Below are 23,967 nucleotides of genomic sequence, written 5' to 3' on the forward strand. Positions count from 1 at the left end.
TAATTTAACTAAATCTTGAACTTTTATTCAGAAAAATATACATAGCAAATATCATAAATTCAATTTATAAATATATCCGGTGGCAATAACTATGGCAGATGCGAAGCTTTCGGTAAATATTTTTTTTTTTTTTTTACAGAAGTAAGCTCCTGATTTTTAAATCACAATGGCTTAAATTTTGGAGTATAATTATTGCAACAGCCACAAATTATCTGATAATTTTCTTTCCAGTATTTGCTTTTTTTTTCGTTTTTTATACAATTTCTATGCGTTTAGAGTTCTGTATGTCATTTAATATAAATGATATTTGAGCAAAACCGAATTACAGAAAGTTTATAATACAGAATTAATGGAACCATCATTTTGATGGAGAATGTGAAGCACCTCCAAAAGCTGAAGATAGTTTGGTGGGAATCATTTGGCGTAATGGATTGGAATTAATGTATTGCGTCGAGGAACCCGTTTGAACGTTAGAAAATGATGTTAATATACTTGAAGTGACTAAACACATCGGTTCTTTGTTGTCGTTTATGGAAATATTCTCGATCAATGGTGGAATGTTTTGTATATCGGCAACTTTCGAATTCTGCCATGGAAAATCCCTATCGATGTGCCAACTGATTGGCCTAAGTTGAGGAGTAGTGTGCGATCGTTCTCTTACTCCTAAAATTTCGTCCGAATTGCACATTTCGCTGATGTAAGATGGATTCACTGCACTACACGAAAATCGTCTTTTGTTGGAATTGATGCCAAGATGACGATCCCTTGTACACGATGGTACGGTCTTTGGTAACATTAATAAAGAACGATCGTTGCAAAGCGCCGAAAGTAATGGAAGACCTAAATCTTGACTTTTCTTTCGAAGCTGTTGAAGATCGAGAACTGATGATGTAGAAGACGAATTGTGGCACTCCGCATTATGCTAATAGGAAAAGAAATTAATTATAAGTTACAATATTATAAACACAAAATATTAAAAAATCAATCTTTAATTTCTAGAAACAAAAATACACCAATAAAAAATTATATCGAGTGAGATGATGAAGCTTTAAGAAGAATCAGTTCATTACTAAAATGATGAGATATTTCCTATTATTTTAATTGTAAATTTAACACATTTGTAATTAACTAAATTAAAAACTTTAAACTTTCTAACTCCAAATACAATTTGTCAAAAGAAAATTTACTGAACAAAAATACAATGCAATGAAATTTTCAGCAGGGAAAAAAACACCAAGAAAAAAATAGAATAAATATTTAATATTTGAAGAAAATTATAAAATTGCAATCCTATTTTTGCAATTGAAAACATTCTATATAAGATTTATATTTACAAATCATATATAAAAAAAAAACTTCCATTTTCTTCACAATATTAATTTAGAATAATATTTGTAATTATGTTTGTATTCATTGCATATATTAAATGCTATCTATTTACTTCTCAGATTTAAGTTGTCCAGATATATAACTTTTATAACATTGTTCTGACATAAAATTTTATTGCTTGAAGCAATAATTTAAGAAATAATAAAAATGTAACAGATTTCATATATGAATATTTAAAATTATTGTTGAAAAATTTTTTATGAAAAAAAATTAATTTGTGCATAGAAAATTAGTAATTTAGAGAATATAAAAAATGATTATATTATACAAGGATGTAGCCACATAGGGAAGCAATTCTCACACTAACACTTTTTCATCCCTCCTCTCTCTGGCAGCCACAACTGCCATTCCCAAATCAAGTTTAAAAGAATGTCACAAGGAGTTGACTATTGATCACTGAATGAAACAAAACAACAGATTCAAATACTAGGCTATATAAACAGCCACAAGGTGAAGCAGAATAAAATTTGATACTTGTTCTTGTTCAGCCTTTTCTTTTTTTATTCAGCATCGTCATGTGTAAATTATCACTGGTTTGCATATGGTTGACATAGAGCTGACATAGTTATGATAACTCCTTACACAATGTGTTGCTAGTGATCACAATCACAGACTATAGTGTTTTTACAGTAACCTACTCACTTATGCTAATTTATCCAAGCCATCATCCATGTAGGTGACTTACACAGAAATTTCTGGCTACATCTCTGATTATATAATTACATAAAAACAAAACCCAATATATTTTAATAATCATATAATACAACTGGATCAATAGCTAACTAATTACTTTTCTTTTAGAATATTTTAAATTAAATTAATTTATTTCTAATGATTAAATTTAATATGAGATAGCAGCTGTAACTGCTTACCTCTAGTATCTTAACAGTTAATTAGCCATATCGTAGAATGAAAAGAATCCTACTATATAATTTAGTAATTATATTGTATTCATTAACAAAATTCTATACTTATTTTATAGTCTATTAACATGAATATCCTCAGTATTAAATCTATTATTATTTTTAAAAGTTTAATTTATTAAAATTTAAATATTTCAAGTTCAAAATACCTTTGGTATAACTTTTAAAATATCGGAATGATCTATGTCATTTTTAATTTGAATTTCTGTTTTTTCGTCTATTGATTTGGTGATACTTTCGGGTGAATTTTCGTAACCTGGAGGTGGAGGAATGTAATGAAGTTCATCTTCAGAAAAATCAGAAAATGAACTAAAATGACATGAAGAATTATTATTAATTGTTCCCTCATTATGGAGATGAGAGGAACATATGCTGCACTTTTCCATTTTATTTAAAGTTCCATTTGAAGGTGAAGAAACACCAGAATCTGATGACAAATTATATTGGTATTTATAAGAGCTGGATCCAATATCCATAAAATGTAATTTTTCTTGAAGATGCAAACCATTCTTCTGTTGATGATTCAGAGACGAAATGCCAATTCGAGTCCTTCCGGTTATGACTGGTGTTTCTGCAGTAGAATTAGAAGTTTCAGAAGTAGATAATACAGGTTCTTTTATAGAATCTGAAGTATCATTATTAAACTTGCTATCTAATGGTGTTATTCTATTACAATCAAGTCCATGAACAGCACATGACTTCCAACAATCCTGACTTGTTAAATTATGACTAGTTTCACTTGTTTGTATATTAAATGTGTTATCAGATATCCTATATTCATTTAATTTTGAACATTGTTCTGTATACGAATTAGCCACATGACAACAATCTTTATTATTCTTGGTATCAAGGTTATTTACATCTGGAGAAACCACTTGATTTGAATGATAAGGTATGGATGATAAATTAACATCTTCCATTACATTTGTAGTATTATGAGATGCCTGTTGTAATTTTTCATGTAAAATCTGAGGAGCAACATCAGGAGATGCAGAATTGCTTCTATTCTCTGCAAAGGAGGAATGACCACTATCATTCTGAATAAATGATTCATAAGCATCTAATTTGACAGATGGAATACTTGTGTGTGTGAATTTCTTTTGAGTTTTTTCTCTGGAAAAAATTAAAAAAAGTGATTATTTCTTAAATTAAAATTTCAAAATAAAATAAACATAATTAAAGAGAAACTCTAGAATAATTAGAATATATATTGCATGTTATTTTTAAAAATTTAAAAAATTGATTTTAACATATATTTTAATACTTTATACTCATGTTATTTTATTTTTGTATTAAAATCATTAATAACATTGATAATATTTTAAATATTTTTCGTATTTTCACGATGGATTAATCAATATCATAAATCTTATAAATTTATGATATTGATTAATCATTAATCAATTAATTAATTTTAACTTAATGTATTTAAAAGTTTTGAATAAAATCACTTATTCATTCAAACATTTACTTTTGCAAAGTTTGTTTTCTCAGTTAAATCTGATTAATCATTTAGCAAAAGACATTTGCTTATAAAATTTATGTAATAAGTAAAGTTATCTGCCAATTTATATATATAATTTTGAAAATTTAAACTCAATTTTCTTATCCAAATAAAAAAAATAAACAAGATTTTATATTTTTATACAAGTTTGATTTTACAGATCTGTATATCTATCTATAGATATAATATATCCATTTAATTAACTTGACTTATCCAATAACTGTTGATCGTCAATATAGTATATATGTATTTCTATACTTTTATGCATAAATCCTAATTAAATATAATTTCGGCAATTTTATTTTAAGTTGTATTTAGATTTTAATGCATATTTTTTGGTTTTTTCCCCTAACTTGATAAAGATAAATGATGTGTAATAAAGCACTAATTTCTGTAAAATTTTTAATAATATGTGATTAAAAGTTGTTTCAAAACATCAAATTTATTTATAGATATCATATTTAATTAAAATTTAATTAAAAATACTTGTCATACACTTTTTATGACAAATATTTCTGCTAGCTACAATTATATTTAATGATATACATAAATTTTTCTGAAGGGAGCACAGGTAATCACACACAGGGAGCACACCAGTAATTGACTATGTCAACTTTATTATACAAGGAAATGTATTTTGGGCCTTCTTCCCATCTTCAGATCAGATCTAGATCTCTATTAAAAGACTGAAGAGGAGCAGAAAGCCCAAAATACATTTCATGTATAATAAAGTTGACATAATTACTGGTGTGTACCCTGTGGGACTAGTTCCCTTCAGCAAAATGTATGCTTATCACTGAAGAATCCATCAGATGAATAGGTAACAATTAAACAATTATATTTAAATTGAATAGCAACATAGAATTCACTGTATATCAAAATAAACTTTTAGGTAAATTTGTATTACCATATTGTATTACATAAGTTGTAATCTATATAACAACTCACCAATATTTGATAGGTATTTAATAATTCAGAGAAAACAAGCTTATAAAAAACTAATTATCTTTCTAATTTATTTTTCTACACAGTAAAAGTTTTAGTAGTTAAATAATAATAACTCATGTTTCATTTGTCATTACTATTTAACAATAGTAAAAAATTAACATGGTAAAATTATGTAATATCGTTAATGTAAAATTATACAATACTTATGTAATATGTAATTTTTCAGCAAAAAATGGGATAGAGGTATTTATTCATTAATGTTTTCTTAACATTAATAAGAACTGTTCAATGAGATAGTTTATGAAACACAGCATGAAAAATTTGTAATAAGATCAAATAAGTAAAGTGCTTAATTAAAAAATATTAAAATTTTTAATACTCGTGATAATTTATATGAGTAATTAAAGTACTAATTCAATATATTATGTTTTTCTTCAATGTTTACAAATTATTTTTGTAAACATCGAAGAAAAACATAACATCTGTTTTCTTGTGTGTCTTTCAGTGTATTCCTATGAATTTATTTATTTATTTTGAGAAAAGTGTTAAAGATGAGATAACTGTATCTTCTTAAATATTTAATTCTGAAATATTTAAAATTTTATAAAACAAATATTGTATACAAACCGTTTAAAAATTAAATAATTTCATATTTTATATTATTTGCTTATAAGTCTGAGGAAGCTTCTAAAAATTGAAAGAAAAAGTATTCACTATATTATTTAAATAATAAAACAAATAAAAAAAGTTGCAGGTAACATTCATTTCTCTTATCTGTAGAATATTTTTATTAATCTCTACTTCAATTTTAGGAGGCAATTAAACTGAATAAAGAATAATTAATGAAATCAAAAACACAATGAATGTAGCTCAACTGCTATTGTACTACTACGTTTAGCAGATAAGGTTTCTAGTCTTAGCTGTTTTTCTGTTTTGGCACATTTATCGCCTTTTTAATTAATGAAATTAATTAAATGCAGCTTTTAAATTAAAATAAGCATTATTGCAATAAATTTTATGCTAAATTAATACACACAAAATACAAATTTAAGCAAAACTTATTATTATTATTATTAATTTCATATAAGAAAAAAATATGAAAGTGAAATTTTATCAAATGCAAACAAAATGCTTACATTAAATAAAGAGGAAGATAATGGAGAAAAAATTATAATAAATACATCTATTACCTATGCTATTTTGTTGTACTTGGTTTACAGTCATATTAATCATACAAGAATATTATTGCATAGTACATGCATCCCCTATTTAACATCAGCAATCTGTTCTTAACATTTTTGCACAAACCATTTTATTTTTAACTAAGAGCCTATTTTCCATTATTTTAAATAGAAAAAAATCAAAATGCATTACAAAACAATCCAAAACCTTAACCAAATTTTCTAAAACAAACACAATAAAACATCTATATGAAAGTAACAGAAACTACAGTATATATTATATTAAAATTATTAAAACATTGCTTTCTCATCACCAAATGATCAACATGTTTGTTAACAAACAACTTTTTTATGCATTAACATATACAGTTTGTATGCCATACCATAAATATTATATTTACAATATGACATGGTAACTAACACACAGTAAGAGAGATTTGTTTTAAAAAAAAAACCATGTAAACAGAAATTTTAAACAGAAACAGAAAAACACAAAAAAAACAAGGAATAAATTGCTACATATTTGAAAAAATTCCTCTGGTACTTCTGTAAATTGTAAAATTGATTGACTAATGTAAATGATGTCACAGAAGTATGTTTAGACTTTGTTCTATGGGATATTGATAAAACACTGATGCCTCTCTCAGCAGCAACATCTAAGATACATCTCTTGTTTGTTGATACTTAACACATTTCTGAAAATGTCTACATTCTGCTAATGATATTTTGGAACGTAACTCAAGACTTTTTCCACACATCATTTTATCTGTTGTATTGACATAAAAATAAACTTTCTGTATGTAAACATCAATAGAAATACAAACATTCTATAAAGTTTAATTATTAAAAACCAAATAATGTTCTACTAGAAAAATGTTAACTGGGAAATAAACATCACACTAAACCCGATAACGTTAAGCCAATACCAACTGCCGTAAATAATCGGGCTAACTTTTGGATATATATGATTAAAGATTAGAAATAAATTTGACACTTGAGGTAGGCGTTAGGTGCCGTCTCTTATTAAAATTAATAATTATAATAATTTAAATAACTTAGATTAAACTGGAAGAAAAGAATTGGCCTGAAGTGGGAATCGAACCCGCAACCTCCGCTTACTGTGCGGTCATGTTGCCAGTTATGCTACCCAGACCTTCGGTCCGATCTCCTCTTCCAGTGTATATAAGCCAAAGACATAACCATCGATGGCTATTACGGCGCCAACTGGGGACACCTCCATGCCCACGGCCAGAAACATCCACTCAAGACACTCAGTCAGCCATCGCAATCCCGACAAGGTATATACAGTAGGAAGTCGTTAATCCGAATCAATTGGGGAATGGGGTTGTTCGGATTAGTGATTTGTTCGGATAACCGATTACGTATGAAAAAATATATTAACCTGTTTGATGTTGAAATTTTTCTCCCTTGCGTGTCGGTTCATGTTGAATTTTCGTCAATTTTAAGCCTAACAAAAATTTTTATAATAATAATCGAGGCTATTGTATCATTAAAAATTATTTCTTTATTTTGTGCAATCAAAATAAATATATTGAAAAATATAAGAACATGAAAATTATACTTTAGAAGTAAATCTAGTGTCAAAAATGTTCGATTCAGCACGACACAGTCCAACTGAAAATCGTTCGGATAACCGGGGGTTTGGATTGACTCTCTACTGTATATACAAATAAACATCACACTAAACCTGATAACATTAGTGTGATGTTTATTTGTATATATTCAAAAAATCTTTTAATATTTTGTCAATGATTTATCAAATATTCTTTAAAGTATGATGAATGAAATTATAATCATATTTACCAATTTTTAGTTTTTTACTTTATCCAATTAATTTAACGAAATTTTAAATAGGTGAATAATAATTTATTAAAATGGTAATAATAACACATTTTCATTACTCTTAGTTCAAAGTGCTAAAGAATTTATTAAATAATAAAAACATTAAATTTAATAATTTATTAATTTACAATGTTTACTGTCATCAATATTATAAGAAAGACAAAAAATGAATTTGTGAATAGATTACTATTAAGGTAAGATTTCCTGATAAAATAATGATATGGAAGTTCATAATATATTAAAACTTTTTCTCCAAGTTCCTTTAAAACGATTCTTTAAACAATATTTTTTTCATAGTTGTTCTCATCATAATATTGAATAAAACTGAAAGAATAAATATTGGAATAACAAGAGTTTCAAAATCAATAAAGTTATTTGGAACAAGCTATTTTTTATTCATGTACTGAAATGCATAAATTCTTTATGTCTTTATAGTAGAAAACTTTTAATAAGGGAAACAAAAAAAAAAAAATGATTTTAATACTTATTATTTAAATATTTATTTGTTGCAATTCAAGTTTAAATAATTCTTAGGGCACATATTTTTGAATGTTGTTATTGTTGAATATGTTATCAATTTTGTAATGTCAATTCTATGAACTTCATTGCATTAGAGCAGCGTTTCTCAACCTGGGGGGTGCGGTGATATTAAAGGGGGGTCGCGAAACAATAATGAAATCATTTTATGAGAAAAAATCATTTATTACAAACTTATAAACATTTTACTTACAATAAGCACACATGTAAAGAAAAGAAATTAATGTGATGGCTGCATTTGTTTACATTTATAATTACAGTCAAAATTCAATTAGTAATAGTAAGGCTTACTATTATTCCTTTGGGTTGGGAGGTCACAAAATATTAATTTTATTTATATTTACTATTTGGGGGGTTGCAGAGCTAAGAAGGTTGAGAATCGCTGCATTAGAGAACAAAACTGAAACATATCTAGATCACCCAATTTTTACAGGATCTCTCTGGTATGGAACATGTAGAAATTGATAAGTCCTTTTGGAATATTTCTTTTAACTCTGTAATATAAATAATTTTCTGGACAACTTATTATTTTAGTTGTGCTTCTGTAATGTAGTAAAAGACATCAAAATATGATAGAAATCCCTTTTTGGTGATTTGACTCCATTACTGTTATTTTTGAAAAATATTGCCACAGAAAACTAATATAACTACTGTATTTCAAGGCATATAAGATGTAACTTTTGTCCAAAAAGTAGGCTCAAAAATCACTTTGCATCACATGTCAAGTTGCAATTGCCTATAGATTAATAAACTGCACAAATGACCTTTAGTAAATACAGGTAACTTCTACCTAGTCCAACTCTAGTTAAACAATAATATTTTTATTCAAAATATATTTGCTATAGCTAAGCAGCTTTTTCTTGTATTCACTTTAAATATTTTGATGGTAAATTTTAATTGTAAATGATCTATTTTACAAACTCCCCTTTTTCCCAAATAAATAAAAGTGTACAGTCTGATTTTAGTTTTTTTTCTTTAAACTAGAATACAGTAAAAAAAATTTAAGGTTGAACACCATGGCACAGAATTACTTAAATATACAAAATTTTTTAAAAATATTCTGTGATGAAATGGGAGTCCATCTTATATACTGTAAAATAAGACATATCAGAATTGATGAATCTATGGAAATAAATACTTTATTTCACCTGATTTAATAAAAACTGGTGGTGGATTTATTCTTGCATAACATACTAATCCTTTAATTTGCAAACATTCATATAGTTTCAGGAAAGTTTCTACAATATGGAATTAAATTTACACTTTTCTTCAGACAGAGGCATCAGACACTGTGTCCTTGGGAAATGAGTATCTTTGTTTCCTGCATTCAAATATATTAGCAAAGAAAACTTAACTAAGCAGCATGATGACATACAACTATCCCAAGATTGACCAAGAACTCTCACTTCCCACCACATGATTAGAATGTCACTGTTATGTGTCAAAGGTCACAGTAGGGATGGTGGCATCCCAACCCAGGAAAGTAAATGACAACCATATGTAACATGTTGACTGCAGTATAAACAAAATAAAACACCTGCACACAGTCATGGATATCTCAGCACAAGCTAACATCTAACATATGATCAATTCAATTCAAGTTTAATCCTTCTTGGTTTCAGCTAGCAAATGTTTATGCTTAAAAAAACCAGTATCAGATAACCTATATTTGCAAGGCATGACAATCAAATATTTATGCTTAATTAAATCTCAATATACAAGAATTTAAATTAATAAGTGAAATCTACACAGAGAAATAAACTAAAAATAAACATCAAACTTTACTATCTCTTCAATATATCACATATCAAGCAGTATAATTTTTCACAAGTATTAAGTTTACATGACGCATGCTATTGCAAAATCATGTTAGAACATATGAAATATATTTCTTTTCTCAAGGTTCTTTGGTGTTTTAATAAAAGGTCAATTATTTGTTTTTTATTATTTGTATATTTAATAGATAAATATATATATATATATATATATATATATTAAAAATATAAATATTGTAATATCTCTAGTTAAATTTTAATAAAAGCTAATTATTAGTCTTAAAAATAAATTCACAAGAGAATTTTATGTAATGAAATCTTATCATCATTTAAGTTTTTATCATAAGAATTTTAATAAGACTTTGCAAAAATAGTAATTAAAAAGTCCACTCTTATACATCATGATTTTCAAATACAGTTTTATATAAACATAATATCATTAGAAATTTTTAAAAAATCTTATGACAATGAGACAAAATTACAAATACAGCAGAGTCCCGAAAACTTGGCATTCAATAACCCGGCAGTCCGGATAACTCAGCCACACTCCCACTCCTCCACCACGTGTCCGACGCATTATGTCAGATGCAGAAATTATTGCTGCTGTCACAGTTAATGAAAAAATGCTGGAAAATGATGAAGACGTTGAGGACTCCGTCATACAAGCTCCTAAAATATCATATAGTGAGGATCTAAAAGCTGTCAAAACCTCCCTTCAGTATTTTGAACAACAAGGTGCATTAGTAATGGACTTACTGTTCCTTCATCATCTTCGTGATGAGGCAGCAAAACGCAGAGTGCAATGTGGAAGACAACAGGACATTACACATTTCTTTAAAAAAAGTAGCCAGTTTTTGCAAAGTTGGCTGGTTAATTTTCATTTTTATACCTCATAAAGTATTTTTCTGAGGTCTGTCTTATCAGATAAATTACTGTACACTGTGTATTCATTAATTTTCATTTTCATGTAGTAAAGGCTCTATGCCTTCATAAAGTATGTACTTTTCCTTTGTTTAAGGGTATTTGGGCAGTTTATTCTCTGTTGTATTCTCAAGCAAACAATACATACAAGTACAGTACAGTATTTTCTGAGGAAACACTCGTACTTATTCTTTTTTAACCCCATTCCCGATAACCCGGCATTTTCACAAACTCGGCCACCCTTCAGTCCACATTAGGCCAAGTTTTCGGGACTCTACTGTATTCTTATAAACAGAAAATGAAGAATGCTATCTTTTATAATTTTCTGTACTTCAACAAAAATATTTTATAAGTTTTAGTTCAATAAGAAATATTTTCTAAAAATCGAAACTCTCTTGCCTACTCTTTTCAATAACTTTAGTTAACTTTATATAAATGTTTACTTTTATCTCAAAAATTCTAATAATATTAACCATCTTTATAAAATATAGTTAGATACAGATTATATATATAGTATTTCTTAAAATAAAAATTATTCAATGTAATTCAATAAAATAAACTGATCTATAAATAATTAAATTATTCTAGGAAATTATTCATGTTTCAGATGAATTCCTATAAGATAAGATAAACTAAAAACAATACACAATGTCATGCACAGTTAATCATATCTATTAAATTCTTTTTAAATTTTCATTTTAAAATCTTTTTATATTTGAATTGAAAAAACATAGATTAGAAAAAATTAAGTTTCATTTTTACCTGAATTAATTGTATGTATTATAATATAGTCAATATACAATCTAAAATAAATTTTTGGTTTTTTTTTCATATTAGTCTGTGCATTTAAAAAAAAATCAAAAATTTAAATTTTCTTTCATATTCTATCATTAATTGCAAATTTTTAAATTCTTATAGATGTAATTTTTACCGTATTTTATGGACTATAAGACGCACCTTAATTTTTAAGCAATTTTTTAAAAAAATACCTATAAGACGCTACAAACTATAATACACACCTGAATTTTGGAGGCAATTTTTTGAAGAAAAAAGTGCGTCTTATAGTCCGTAAAATACGGTATATGAGTATATTCAATCAATATTTCATTTGCAGAAAGGCAGAGTAGATAAAAATCTCATCAAAACTCCTTAATTTAAAATTTATTTTTTAGCTAAGGACTAATAAAAATATCACTCAAAATATATCTTATATTGTCATTATAAATTTGTACACTCTTCACCTAATATGTTAGCAGTGTCAAAAAAGAAACTAAAATTCCATGTACTGTTCAAGAAAAACTTGTGTCAGCATGTTGGCATTTGAATTCTGACTGTAACTCATTTGTATGCTTTACTTTTTGTTTGTGCCTATTCATAAATTTATAATCTATCTTATTTAATTTTTGAGTTATATGTTAAATTATTTCAATAATATAAATTTAATATAGAAAAATATTTGGAGATTTTTTTTAATATGAAGCTAAGCCAAATAAAGGGCTCATCAATATAGAAACAAAAAAATTCTTTATGTTTGCTTTGTTCATGATAAATATTTTTATTTATTTTTTATTGCATACCAAATTATTGAACTCAATATTCTTTAATTCTCATCCTCAAAACCACAAATATATTTTTAAATGCAATTGTTATAAAAACTGTTGAAAACATTGACACTAATTAAATATTTCAAATTTTGTAACTGTTTACGTTTTGGAATATAAGATGTAGATCAGAATTCAATTTATAAATGATAAAGTTAAAGCTTCAAATTAGATCTTACATTAAAGAGATTTATAATTTTTATACGATATTGTACTATCTTAAAATATAAATACTAACCTTCACTTTTACTGAAAGACAGTTTATTGCTTTCAGCACCACCTTTTGAAAATATGGAGATTTCACTGGAAGTAGATTCCTTCTGTATTTGATCAACTATATCTGTTTCATCACTGTAAATATATGATTCACGATATGGTTTCCGACCTATGGAATTAATAAATCAATCCATGTTTCAAATTACTACATTCATTTAAACATGATAAATATTATATTCATTTAACGTTATCATTTTTAAATGACTTTATATCTTAACAACAAAAACGAACTAAAAGACATTATTAAAATATGAATAAGTCAAAAATTAAAAACTAATATTAAACGAAAACAGTTCTAGCCTTTTCCAGAGGAAATATTTTATTAATCAAATGTTTTTGTCTGACTAAGCAGCCATTTTCAGGATCAAACTATTAACAAATTGGAACATGAAAATAGAATTATTATTATTTTTTTGCTGTTACATGTTATGTAGAATTTGTCTATAGCATATAGAATTTTATATTTCTCATATTTTAAACCATGTACATTCCTGGACAAAATATTTTCTACCATTTGGCACTCTGATCTGGCATATAACATGTCACCCTTATGGGGCTAATGTTGAGATATGAGAATGTAACCGTATGAAATGAAGTACAGATGTGAAACTAAGGTTTTAACATGAACATAATATTTGTTCCCAAGAAACAAGAATACATCGTGTCAAAGATAGGAATGTAGGTATAATTTTGCCTCAGAATTAATTTTGGTATAGACTTATATAGTCCCTTGATCACATCCTTGTTTAAATTGATAGAGCTGAACTACTGAATATACGGAAATACTGAAACAGAACATTCACATTACTGGCCTGAAAATACCAGATGACTCATCTGACTTTATGTAGCAACATACTATCCTGCTGCTATTATCTATTATTTGTGACCAAACTGGTGCTCGATCTATGAGAAAAAGATGTGCTGAAGGTCAGTCAGATAAACACTGTTGTTTTTTGAAAGTAGAAAAACTTTAACTTTAAGGTTTTCCACAGTGGTGATCACCTCTAAAATCATAAGACTTTCTCCATGCTGTTGATGCTTCACATGCTTCACATGCAGTCGTATTTGAGCCCATATCAGGACATGTTGTTCAAGCCATCCAGAGAAAATTGCTTTTAATCTAAAAAATCTATAACATTAAAAATGGAACCCTTGAATAGATGATACCAAGCAAACTCCAAACACTCACAGCTTGTACCTTGAGGTTAGAGGCTTTTTTGTAGTAGTTAAAACCCTCCTGTTGCAGAATGCAATAGATAACTTAGTATGACAGGATACTTTTAAATCCAATTATTTCTAGAGGCAAAGACTTGTAATGACCTGAATTTGTCTGATCATTGCCTTTGCCTTCTGTAACAAACATCTCCTGTTCTGATTTTTTAGGGCATGTAGTTGTCATGAGTTTCTTTCTTATTCTACTGTTGTGGTTATGGATGATATTTATAACAGTCTTTCTATAAATAATTGTCATTTCCTTCACTTTTCACACACTATGGTAACTCTCATAAGATATTCACTTGTGAGCAGATTTCCTCAGAAAACATTTTGTTACCCAAAATCCAATATGCAAGAACTTGATAATGCAGCTCTGTAAGGTTGAGTCATTCCTGTTTTGGTCATATAACCATATCTTATCAACTCTCATTTCTAAGTGGTATTCAATATTGTGTCCAGGACAATTCAATATGTATTTCACATTCTTAATGTATATATACATTAAGAATGTGAAATACATATAATTGCTTGTTGTTTATAATATTGAAATAATAAATAAACAATTATGCATAAAACTTTCATATATTTTATACTTTACTATATTACAAATGTACATAGAATAAAAAATCAAATATATGATTGCAAAATAGTGCTTATGGAACAATCAACCAGAAATTAGTATCTGTATTATGAAAATAAATTAGAATAAACATCTAAATTCCTATTGTGAAACCTAATTAATTAAAATGATTTAAGAAAACATGGCGAAACAATACTAAGTAATTGCTATAAGCACAACTGAGTGTACAAACTACAAAAGAAATATGATTCATTAGCAATTTCATTTTAAAATTACAACAGTAAAAATACAATTTCAGCATAGTTTTAATAATGATATATAATAATTGATTCATTAAAAGCAAAAATCAAAACAAATCTTTAACATGACTAGAATTAAGTGTAATTAAAATTAAAATATAAACTACCTAAACTAGATAATCCAAAAACTAATCTCATTGTAAAAAGGTTACAGGTTGCTTAATTAAAATATAATTTAAAACTAGTATATATTATAGGGAGAAAATCAAAATAACACAAAAATTGTGATAATTTTTTGATGAAATATAAAATATGTACCAATAAAATATTTTCTCTTATCTTATCTAAATTCCCTAACATAAATATGCTTTAAACAGATTGTAATAACTACGTTTTAGGTCTATTTTTTATTTATAAATTTAGAAAAAGATAAAATAATCAAATATCTGGCACATAAAGATTAAAAACTTATATGTAATTTGACAAACTACAGTGTTCAAGGACACAACAATTTAGATAATTATTTCTACACAATCATAAATTGCTTTATATATTTTAAAATATTGTTCAAAAATAATACATTTTATGTATAGTTGTGACTTTATTATAATAAAAGAGAAATAAAATAAGTAATAAAAAAATTTGTTTACTTCTTAAACTGGTTTTAGATTTAAAAAAAAAAGTATAATTAAAATAATTGAAACACATCATATGTATGTGATGTATATTTAATTTGTCAATAAAAGTCTATAAGAAATGAAAATTTACCTTCTTGTTCAAGTTTTTTAAGAATCTGCACTTGCGTTCGAGTAGCTAAATAATACTGATGATTCACTTTACATAAATATAATAGATTTCTTGCTTCAACTTCACTGTTAGTATAATAAGTAAATTTTCTTTCTTCTGGACAACCACATATTCTTATTTCAAACTTTTTTCTCTAAAAATTCATATAATAGAATATGTTAACAGAATTAATAATAATTTGAAACTTTTTCTAAGTACAGGTATTCCTCGTATAACATGGTACTTCTACAACATGGTTCGAAAACTGGGGATATCTCCTGTACAATACAACTTCCAGTTTTTCTCCAACACAGTTTTGGAAATCCTCCATACAAAACTTCACAATTTTTACGGGTATACTCCATTATTCAATATATATATTTTTTTATTCAAGTAAGTACGTGTGTTGTCTTAAATTTGTTCACGAATTTTAAAATATTGAAATTTTCAATTTGTTTTGTGCCTTTCATCAGGTTTACTTTAATGAAAACTGATAGTACAATTCTTTTCTTCCTTGTCCTAACTTTCCAATTGACCAAGTGTCATTGTTGTTGCTTTCAGATTTTAGCCTTTAAGACTGTCACTGTGTTTTGTTTTTATAGATTAATCTTTGCATTTAGTAAAGTTTATTTAAACATTTTTAGGTAAGTGTTATTAAACTTCTTTTTAACTGTAGGTAAAGGAATCATTTGTAAAAACGATAAACGAAATACAGTGGTATCTCGGTACTCAACTGAACAAACGTGATCTGCTAGAACAAATTTTTGATTAATAACATATTTTTATTTTGTCATCCATAGAAAATTATGAGAAAAATTAAAAAATAAAGGTATTGCTGACATTTTTGATCAAAATTAACAAAAAAGCTCAGAAGATGACAATACTTTGAAAAAAAATGTTCTCATTTAACTAAAACTAATATTAACAGTAGTTTTAATTGTAATTGTTAGTTAATTATCAATTGGTTAAATAAACACATTTCTCTTAGTAATGAAAAAGAATTGTATACTTTTGCTAACTTCTGGAACATAACCCTGTTTTGCATTAGTCCTTTGTTTCATATAGCATGAATTTGCATAACACGGTACTTTTTTGGAACATGATTACAGTGTTATATGAAGGATACCTGTATTCCTAAATTGAATAAGAACTTATTCTATGGTAAAAACTAAATAAAATATTAATTCAAAATTTTAATAAAAAACTTTTTATATATAATTTATGAAAACACAATTAAGGGCATTTTTAAGATTGTATTTTAAAAAGTAATTAAAATGTTAATTAAACTGTTTCATTTTTAAAATGTTAATCAGCTATTTAATATTACACATATTTAAACACAGACAGAAGATTATTGTTATATATTTTTTAAAAAATTAAAAAAAAAGCCTTTCAAAAACATTTCATAACATATTTGAATAAATGGTTTTCTCCTTCCGGCATTTATTTATTGCTAAATTCCTTTCAATATTATTCAGATTATTTTCAAAATAATTAGTTTATGATTAAATCTTTAAAGATCAATACAAAAAAAGAAAATAAATTATAAAATATGACAAAATACAACTTACATCAAAAAATAATTTTGCCATGTCTGCCCAGAGAAAAGTTGATAGATGACTTTTCATTTTTTGTACATCTTCCTGTTAATTAATTACATTTAAGTTTTAAAACATATTTTAAAATTTTGGTCAATTAAAATTATATTTTAAAATGAAAATAACAATTTTTTTGTATTAAAAATACAACTATTATATAATGTCAATAGCTAAACATTCGTTTAACATTATCATGTTATCATCATTTTGATAAAATAGTGATTAATTTTCAAAATTTTATTTTCAGAAAATTTCACAGAATTATATAATAGACGTATATATATACGTATACATCATATCTTTTGTTTACTGTTTACACACATAATAAGAAAAATGACAAATAATAAAAATGATTTATTAAAATCTAATTAAAAATAATTACTTTTTTCTAATTGTAATTATTTAAAAATAAACAGAGCAACTCATATTGATTAACATGTGGCATTGACAATTCAGACAAGCAAGGTTCAATTCCCTGTTGTTGACCATGTTCTTGTTTGAGATAAAATCAATTTAATAAATCAATCAAGTGTGTTATTACTATAAGAACACATACATTATCTACATCAATAATTCTCAATCTTGTGGTTAAGACTTATTTGATAAAATATGTAATTTTCATGCTTCATTTGCTAACTTTTAGAATAATCTTCCTTGAATATTTTCTGCATCATCTTAATCATAATAATAATAAAAATTTTAACATATTTCTTTTCACAACTTTGTAAAAAAAAAAAAAAAATAAAAAATAAACTTTTTCTCCATTTTACAGTCAGGTTATATAATGTATAGAAATATTATTTATATCATCTTTTATTTTTTGAATAAAAGAAATGAAAATCACAATGCTGAATAAAACAGAGAGTAACAGATCAAAATAACCTATAATTTCCTTTTAAATAAATTTCTATTTGTTTAAAAAAGGAAAAAGAAGTATGTAATTGCTTTGCAGAAAAGTCCGAAACAAATAAAAAAATAAATATATGAAATTTTCTTGTTATTTTCTGGTGTCTGACTGTCTATTTGAAATTTTAACACCATCTTAAAAAATATGTAACTAGTCTATAAAAACAACCTACCTTATACAGTTCAATACCAATTGGACTTATACCAAGCCAAATATCACTGGATAATTTATTTTTCTTGTTGCTCATTTTATAAAAATGAAGATTATGAGATGATACATGGTTCGATGCCTCTTTTATATAACCAATTTCAGCTTCCCCACAACTCAAACCTGTATAATCTTTATGCATAGCAGGCACATATTTAATTATGTATGCTTCACCTACTCTCAAAATTATCTGTAAAACATTTTTTTTGAAATTTAATTTTTGGTTTTTAATATATACAAACATTTGTAAAGTTAATCACATTGTCAAAACCATAAAAAAGTAATAATAATTAGTTAATTAAAATTTAAATAAACATTTCTTACTGAAAGAGGAAAGTATTTTTGCGGTTCAAAGTATCTTCCGACATGAATATTTTTATTATAATTCCCAAAATCTGCCTGTAAAGCGTAAGCTGCTAAGAGAAATGCTCTCTCTTCATTTATGCTTTGGTTGTATTTAATGACATTTTCACGCAACTGAAGATAGTAATAATGCCTTGCTATTTTATCACTAATTAAAAAATAAACTTTGTTTATATTTTTCTACATCAATATAGTTTTAAACTTTAGTTTAAATACAAATAATATTTCAAATTTGACAGTATACTTACTTTACTAGTAAATGACAATCAACATATATTTCTATACGAAAATGAAAAGTCACGATATTTTTTCTATTATCAATTCCCTAAATAATAAATAAAGTTAAAATTAGATACGTTAATAGTATGTTTAAAATTGGCCAAACTTCAAAATGGTATTTACATTATTACGAAGTACTTTCCACCACTTTGGCGCATACTTCGATAACTTCTGTTCTGGATCAATAAACTGATATATACCATCTGCAATATTTATTATCACTTATTAAATTTTTCTTATTTCTATCAATTATTTTACTTATCGAACTTATAAAATACTATTTAATTACATTATCAATTTACATATGCAATAATTAATATATTCTATTTTGTAATTTCTGATATGTACCAAGATTTGTCATGATAGAGGCTAGAGAGCTACATCTTCTATTAGAACCGTTATATATATATATTATATAGTTAAAATTCTATAGTATATGTAAGCTACAGTAAAGTCTAGAAGAGCCAGATGCAGCTCACAAGCCTTACTTTGACCACTGTGAATATATATATATATATATATATATATATATATATATATCATCTATAATATCTAGAAATGACACAAAGAAAGTAGAGGAAACAGAGTTTGATTCTAAAGTTAATATTTTAATATTCTATCTAATTATAGGATTATAGTTTAATCCACAACTATTTTTTCCAAAATACTATTTCTTACTATATGGAATATAATACAGTAATAATTTGATTCCATCTGATTTCAATCTTAGAAAGAAATGAATCTGAACTTATCAACAACATTTATCTAAAGTAAACTTTAATCTGGATTACAATAATAGTTATATGTATTTATTTATATTTTAAGTTTAATAAATAACTATTTCTAATGAGTATATAAAATGCTGATAAAATACACAGTTCAAGTCATCAAACTTAATTACTTTAGAAAAATCACTCTTGCAATTATTAAATTTTATAATTCAATATTTAAATCAAACTTTTATTTTAAAAAATTTTATAATTAAAATTTTAATTAAATTCAAAGATTGAAATAATTACCAGAAAAAATGGCAAGACCAAACAATTCCGTTTTTCCAAGTTTTAGAGTATTACACACTTGAGAGATTAATTGCGTTCCCTTACTATTAACCTAAAAAAATTAAATTAAAAACAAAATACTTTATAATCAAATTATTGCTATTTTTTAATTAAATTGTGATCATTATATCAAATGAAAATCATTAGAAAAATCATTTTGAATTATTTTAAATCAATATTTTTAGTTTTGATAATGTTTAAAAAAAACAAGACATTATTAGATGAACAAGACTTCTTTTGTAATGAATATTAATTAAAATTTTCTGAGTAAATAAAATCTTATATGAATATAATATAAAATAATGTATAATAAATATTTCTGCACAAGATTTTTTTAACAAAGAAATATTTAAGTAAACAATGCATAAAAAATTAAGCAAGACTTTTGTTTTTTGTTCATTAGCTTTATTTAAAACAGAAAATTTGAAGAAATTGCATATTATAGAAGTTAAACATGCATTCAAGATTAAATTCTAACAAGAACAAAATCTTTTAATTGATACAACTGTTCATAAATTGCATAATTTATAGTTATTTAAGGTCTAAGTTTATTGAAAACAATCAATATTTAAAACATTAGGTAAATATAAATAAATAAATCTGTTTAACTTCATAGGTTCAAAGCAACAGAAATTTATTTATAGCCATTACCCAGGAGATGAATAAAGACCTAAAGGAAAGATCATTCTAAGATATCAAAGTTAAAATTAAAACAAATATATAGTTAATAAAATAAAAAATGTCCAGTACAATAACTTAAATAGCACGATTAATAAGAAAGAAATAATTTACCTACTGAAAATACATCATAAAATGTATTCAATACATTTAATTTAACCAAACAAAATTAAACGAGAACTTTCGAAATGTCTTTGTTGTTAAATATTGTCACAAAATATATTTAGATTCTAGAAAATAAAATGTTTCAAGGCCGATAAAATTATTTTTGTTTGACTAAAAAAGAAATTCTTAATTAAATTTCATTGGTAATATGCAAAAATTAATAATAATAAAAATTTAGTTTTTAATTATACTTTATTCCAAATAAAACTAAAATTTTTACATCTTAAATAACGAGACATTTTATATTATAAATATTCACTCGAAACCTAATTTCTGATAAATCCTTGTATATTCATTAATCTTTGATGAATGCAACTTGTGTATCTGGACAGATGGTTAAATCTTAACAAATGTTTCTACAATTGTTACAGAACATAAATTCTACACAAATTCTTTTTTCTAGTCTAAACCATTAAGGAAAATAACCTTGAACAACGCGTGTTTATTTTCTTATGGCGTCAATAACTTTTGATTCTCCACTAATGCCAGAGAAACAAGATAAGTATCTAAAGTTTAAATATGGAAACAATTAAACTCTGCAAACAGATTAGCTTTATTTGAACAAAAATACATTATTGAAACAGCTGGTAAAATTATCAATATCTTATTTAACATTAACTGTTTCTTTGCCGTGTGAATTGGCAGATGTTAATTCAACCACACACACTGTACATATAATTTTTTTTTGTTTAAGAAAAATGAATTGCCTAAGGATTAAATTATATCTAATCTTAAGAAGAAAAGTAAAAAGACCACTTACATCAACTACAAAATAAAAAGTATCTCCTGTCAGTACACAAACGGCGACGTATTTCTGGCCAGGAGGCAAGGAGGAACTACAATCGTCCAGGGTCGTCTTTGCTGTGAACAGCATGTCTGGATCAACATCAGTCGTACCAACTTTAACCTGTAACCGGATTGAAAATAAAGAAAGAAAACTAAGTTTATTCGTGTGTAAATGACTAAAATTCCGCGTTCCATTCCATGACAGGTGATTCAACATTTTCCGTTCCACTGTGCAAGAATGCTCGGATTATGAAACGCGAAATCACCCTTGTTTATAATTGCAAAGACTTTCGATTCTTCGTAAGATATTTGGGACAACGTAATGTATAACGAGTCAAAATTCCGTAGTGGTTTATTATTGGCGCATTTGTACGGGATCGAAAGAATGTCGATCATTCCACTTTTTACTTGGAAAAATACTTTTAAAACAGTTTTTTTTTACCATTTCCGAAAACTTAAAAACACGCAAACTATTCGGCACGCTAACTGACATCGTTACATCGTTTTCGTACGGTATTTTCCCCTTCCACTTTATTTTCGCATTGTTACGTTCGCAGAAATAAATTTTACGAAGTTCTAACTTGTTAAAACTGAAACTACTGACATTAAGTAAGAGGAAATGCTGCTTTTCTAGTGATTAATTGTTGTCAGAAGGTCCGGTTAGCGGTCAATACATACGAGAATGTGTGTGTTTACCTGCCACACCATGTCGGGTGAAGGGTCACGTGTCTGTTTTATGTCAAGACTCACATTCCATTCCGGTTAAAATTGGAAGGATCTAGTTACTAGTACAACGCCTATGGAGTCGATAACATTTGCATTAGATATGTTTTGTACGGAGTTAAATGCGGAAATAAGTGAGCGGATCGAATTTAAAGTTCCAACGAATGCTTGATTGTAACGAAAACTATCGACTGACCTCACCTCGTAGAGATCGCAATGAAAACCGAAGTAAAAGGAAAAAAAAGGAGTTAAACTTTTAGCCGCAGAAACTATTCAAAAAATAAAAATAGCTAGTGATTAATTTTCTAAATTAAGATGTAGCGAAATTAATAAGCGAGCGCTAATGATTTTTGATAATGAATGCATAAAATGCACGAATAAAAATCATAATCGTAAGCACTTACATAAATTTCTGTTAGATTAAACAATTTTTTCAATTATTTCTTAAATGTTTGGCGAATTTAGAATTAAAAATGTTTAATTTCTTAAATTTAGATATGAATTTCAATTAATTATCTAAAATATTCATCACAATCAATGCAGAAACTGAAGATTTTTCTATAATTTTTATGAGATTTAAACAACTCCTAACGAATACGTTGGTTGATTTTATATATTTTTAATAAAATATTCAATGTATTATACAAGTAACGTATATAAATATAAAAAAATGCTCACATTTTAACAAAGTTAACGACTAATTTCTTAAATATTTGTAGATTTATAGCAAAGAGGAAAAATAAATTAACAAAGGTCAATAATATAAATATAGCTCATCTTTCAGTAATTTAATATCACAAATAAGAAATTTTTCCTTAAATAATCTACAAATTAAACTTTAAATCAACGAAAATAAACTTTTTTTTTAAATAAATTTTTCTTGAATTAACGTTTGATTTAAATAAACAGACCGGTTCATATATATTTTAAGGAAAATTGCATCAATATTTATAAAATTAAATTAACTTGCTTACACAAATTTAGATTTTCACAAAGAAAAGTATTCCAAAAATTTAAATATTGTTACTTGAAAAAATTACTGGTAAGCTCATTGTTCTTTCAGTAATTCAGTAAACAAGTTTTCCCACGCTTTTATATTCCACTTTTTCCCGTATATATATATATATTAAATGTTAAAAAAATTACTCGGGCGAAAATCAGTGTACTAGAATTTAGAACTATAGTATGTATGCATGTATGTATGTACCGTATGTATGTATATATATAAGTAAAATCTGTCTAAAACGGAATCTGCCAAACTGGAAAGATATCCGGTATGGTTCCAGTTTACACAGGTTATATATATATATATACAGTATATTTAGTTGTTTATATAATACATTTAGATTAGACAAGATTGTTTAAATTAGATTCTATAGTAAATAACAACAGTAGGGAGGGTATTCCGGGTCCAAAAACCCTGTTATATTTGTAAACTGAAACACAAGTTTTCTCGATTACTCTT

General features: G+C 26.1%; 2 protein-coding genes across 7 annotated transcripts in view; both read right to left on the bottom strand.

Moving 5' to 3' along the window:
- On the bottom strand, positions 1 to 3,381 carry LOC136969312 (uncharacterized). The gene is made up of 2 exons (XM_067263434.1): positions 2,462 to 3,381; positions 1 to 922 (listed from the first exon to the last, which is right to left on the bottom strand). Exons 1-2 carry the CDS (start codon positions 3,230 to 3,232, stop codon positions 359 to 361), a joined length of 1,335 nt encoding a protein of 444 aa, XP_067119535.1. The 5' UTR covers positions 3,233 to 3,381; the 3' UTR covers positions 1 to 358.
- The window catches only part of LOC136969313 (FERM domain-containing protein 6-like), a 27,703-nt gene continuing 7,036 nt past the window's right edge, over positions 3,301 to 23,967 (bottom strand). For 4 of the 6 annotated variants that reach the window (XM_067263436.1, XM_067263438.1, XM_067263440.1 and 1 more), the window contains 10 exons: positions 21,754 to 21,900; positions 20,112 to 20,202; positions 19,216 to 19,295; positions 19,062 to 19,138; positions 18,775 to 18,961; positions 18,416 to 18,640; positions 17,310 to 17,381; positions 15,721 to 15,892; positions 12,881 to 13,027; positions 3,301 to 3,425 (listed from right to left, as the gene is read on the bottom strand). In XM_067263436.1, coding sequence (XP_067119537.1) covers positions 3,373 to 3,425; positions 12,881 to 13,027; positions 15,721 to 15,892; positions 17,310 to 17,381; positions 18,416 to 18,640; positions 18,775 to 18,961; positions 19,062 to 19,138; positions 19,216 to 19,295; positions 20,112 to 20,202; positions 21,754 to 21,900 — 1,251 coding nt within the window. In that variant the 3' untranslated portion in view covers positions 3,301 to 3,372. Of the gene's footprint in view, positions 3,426 to 12,880; positions 13,028 to 15,720; positions 15,893 to 17,309; positions 17,382 to 18,415; positions 18,641 to 18,774; positions 18,962 to 19,061; positions 19,139 to 19,215; positions 19,296 to 20,111; positions 20,203 to 21,753; positions 21,901 to 22,906; positions 23,015 to 23,476; positions 23,497 to 23,967 lie in introns of those variants that run through there. The other 2 variants (XM_067263439.1, XM_067263437.1) reach the window with 2 other exon arrangements.

Source organism: Centruroides vittatus, unplaced genomic scaffold, assembly GCF_030686945.1.
Source record: "Centruroides vittatus isolate TY-2023 unplaced genomic scaffold, ASM3068694v2 contig_1776, whole genome shotgun sequence".
NCBI lineage: Eukaryota > Metazoa > Arthropoda > Arachnida > Scorpiones > Buthidae > Centruroides > Centruroides vittatus.

Bases quoted from the DNA above. Each gene is read 5' to 3' on its own strand.
- LOC136969312 (XM_067263434.1), bottom strand. From the start codon at position 3,232: ATGGAAGATGTTAATTTATCATCCATACCTTATCATTCAAATCAAGTG. The intron at 923-2,461 runs GTATTTTGAACT...TTTTCCTATTAG, and splicing joins TTTTAAAAGTTATACCAAAG to CATAATGCGGAGTGCCACAA.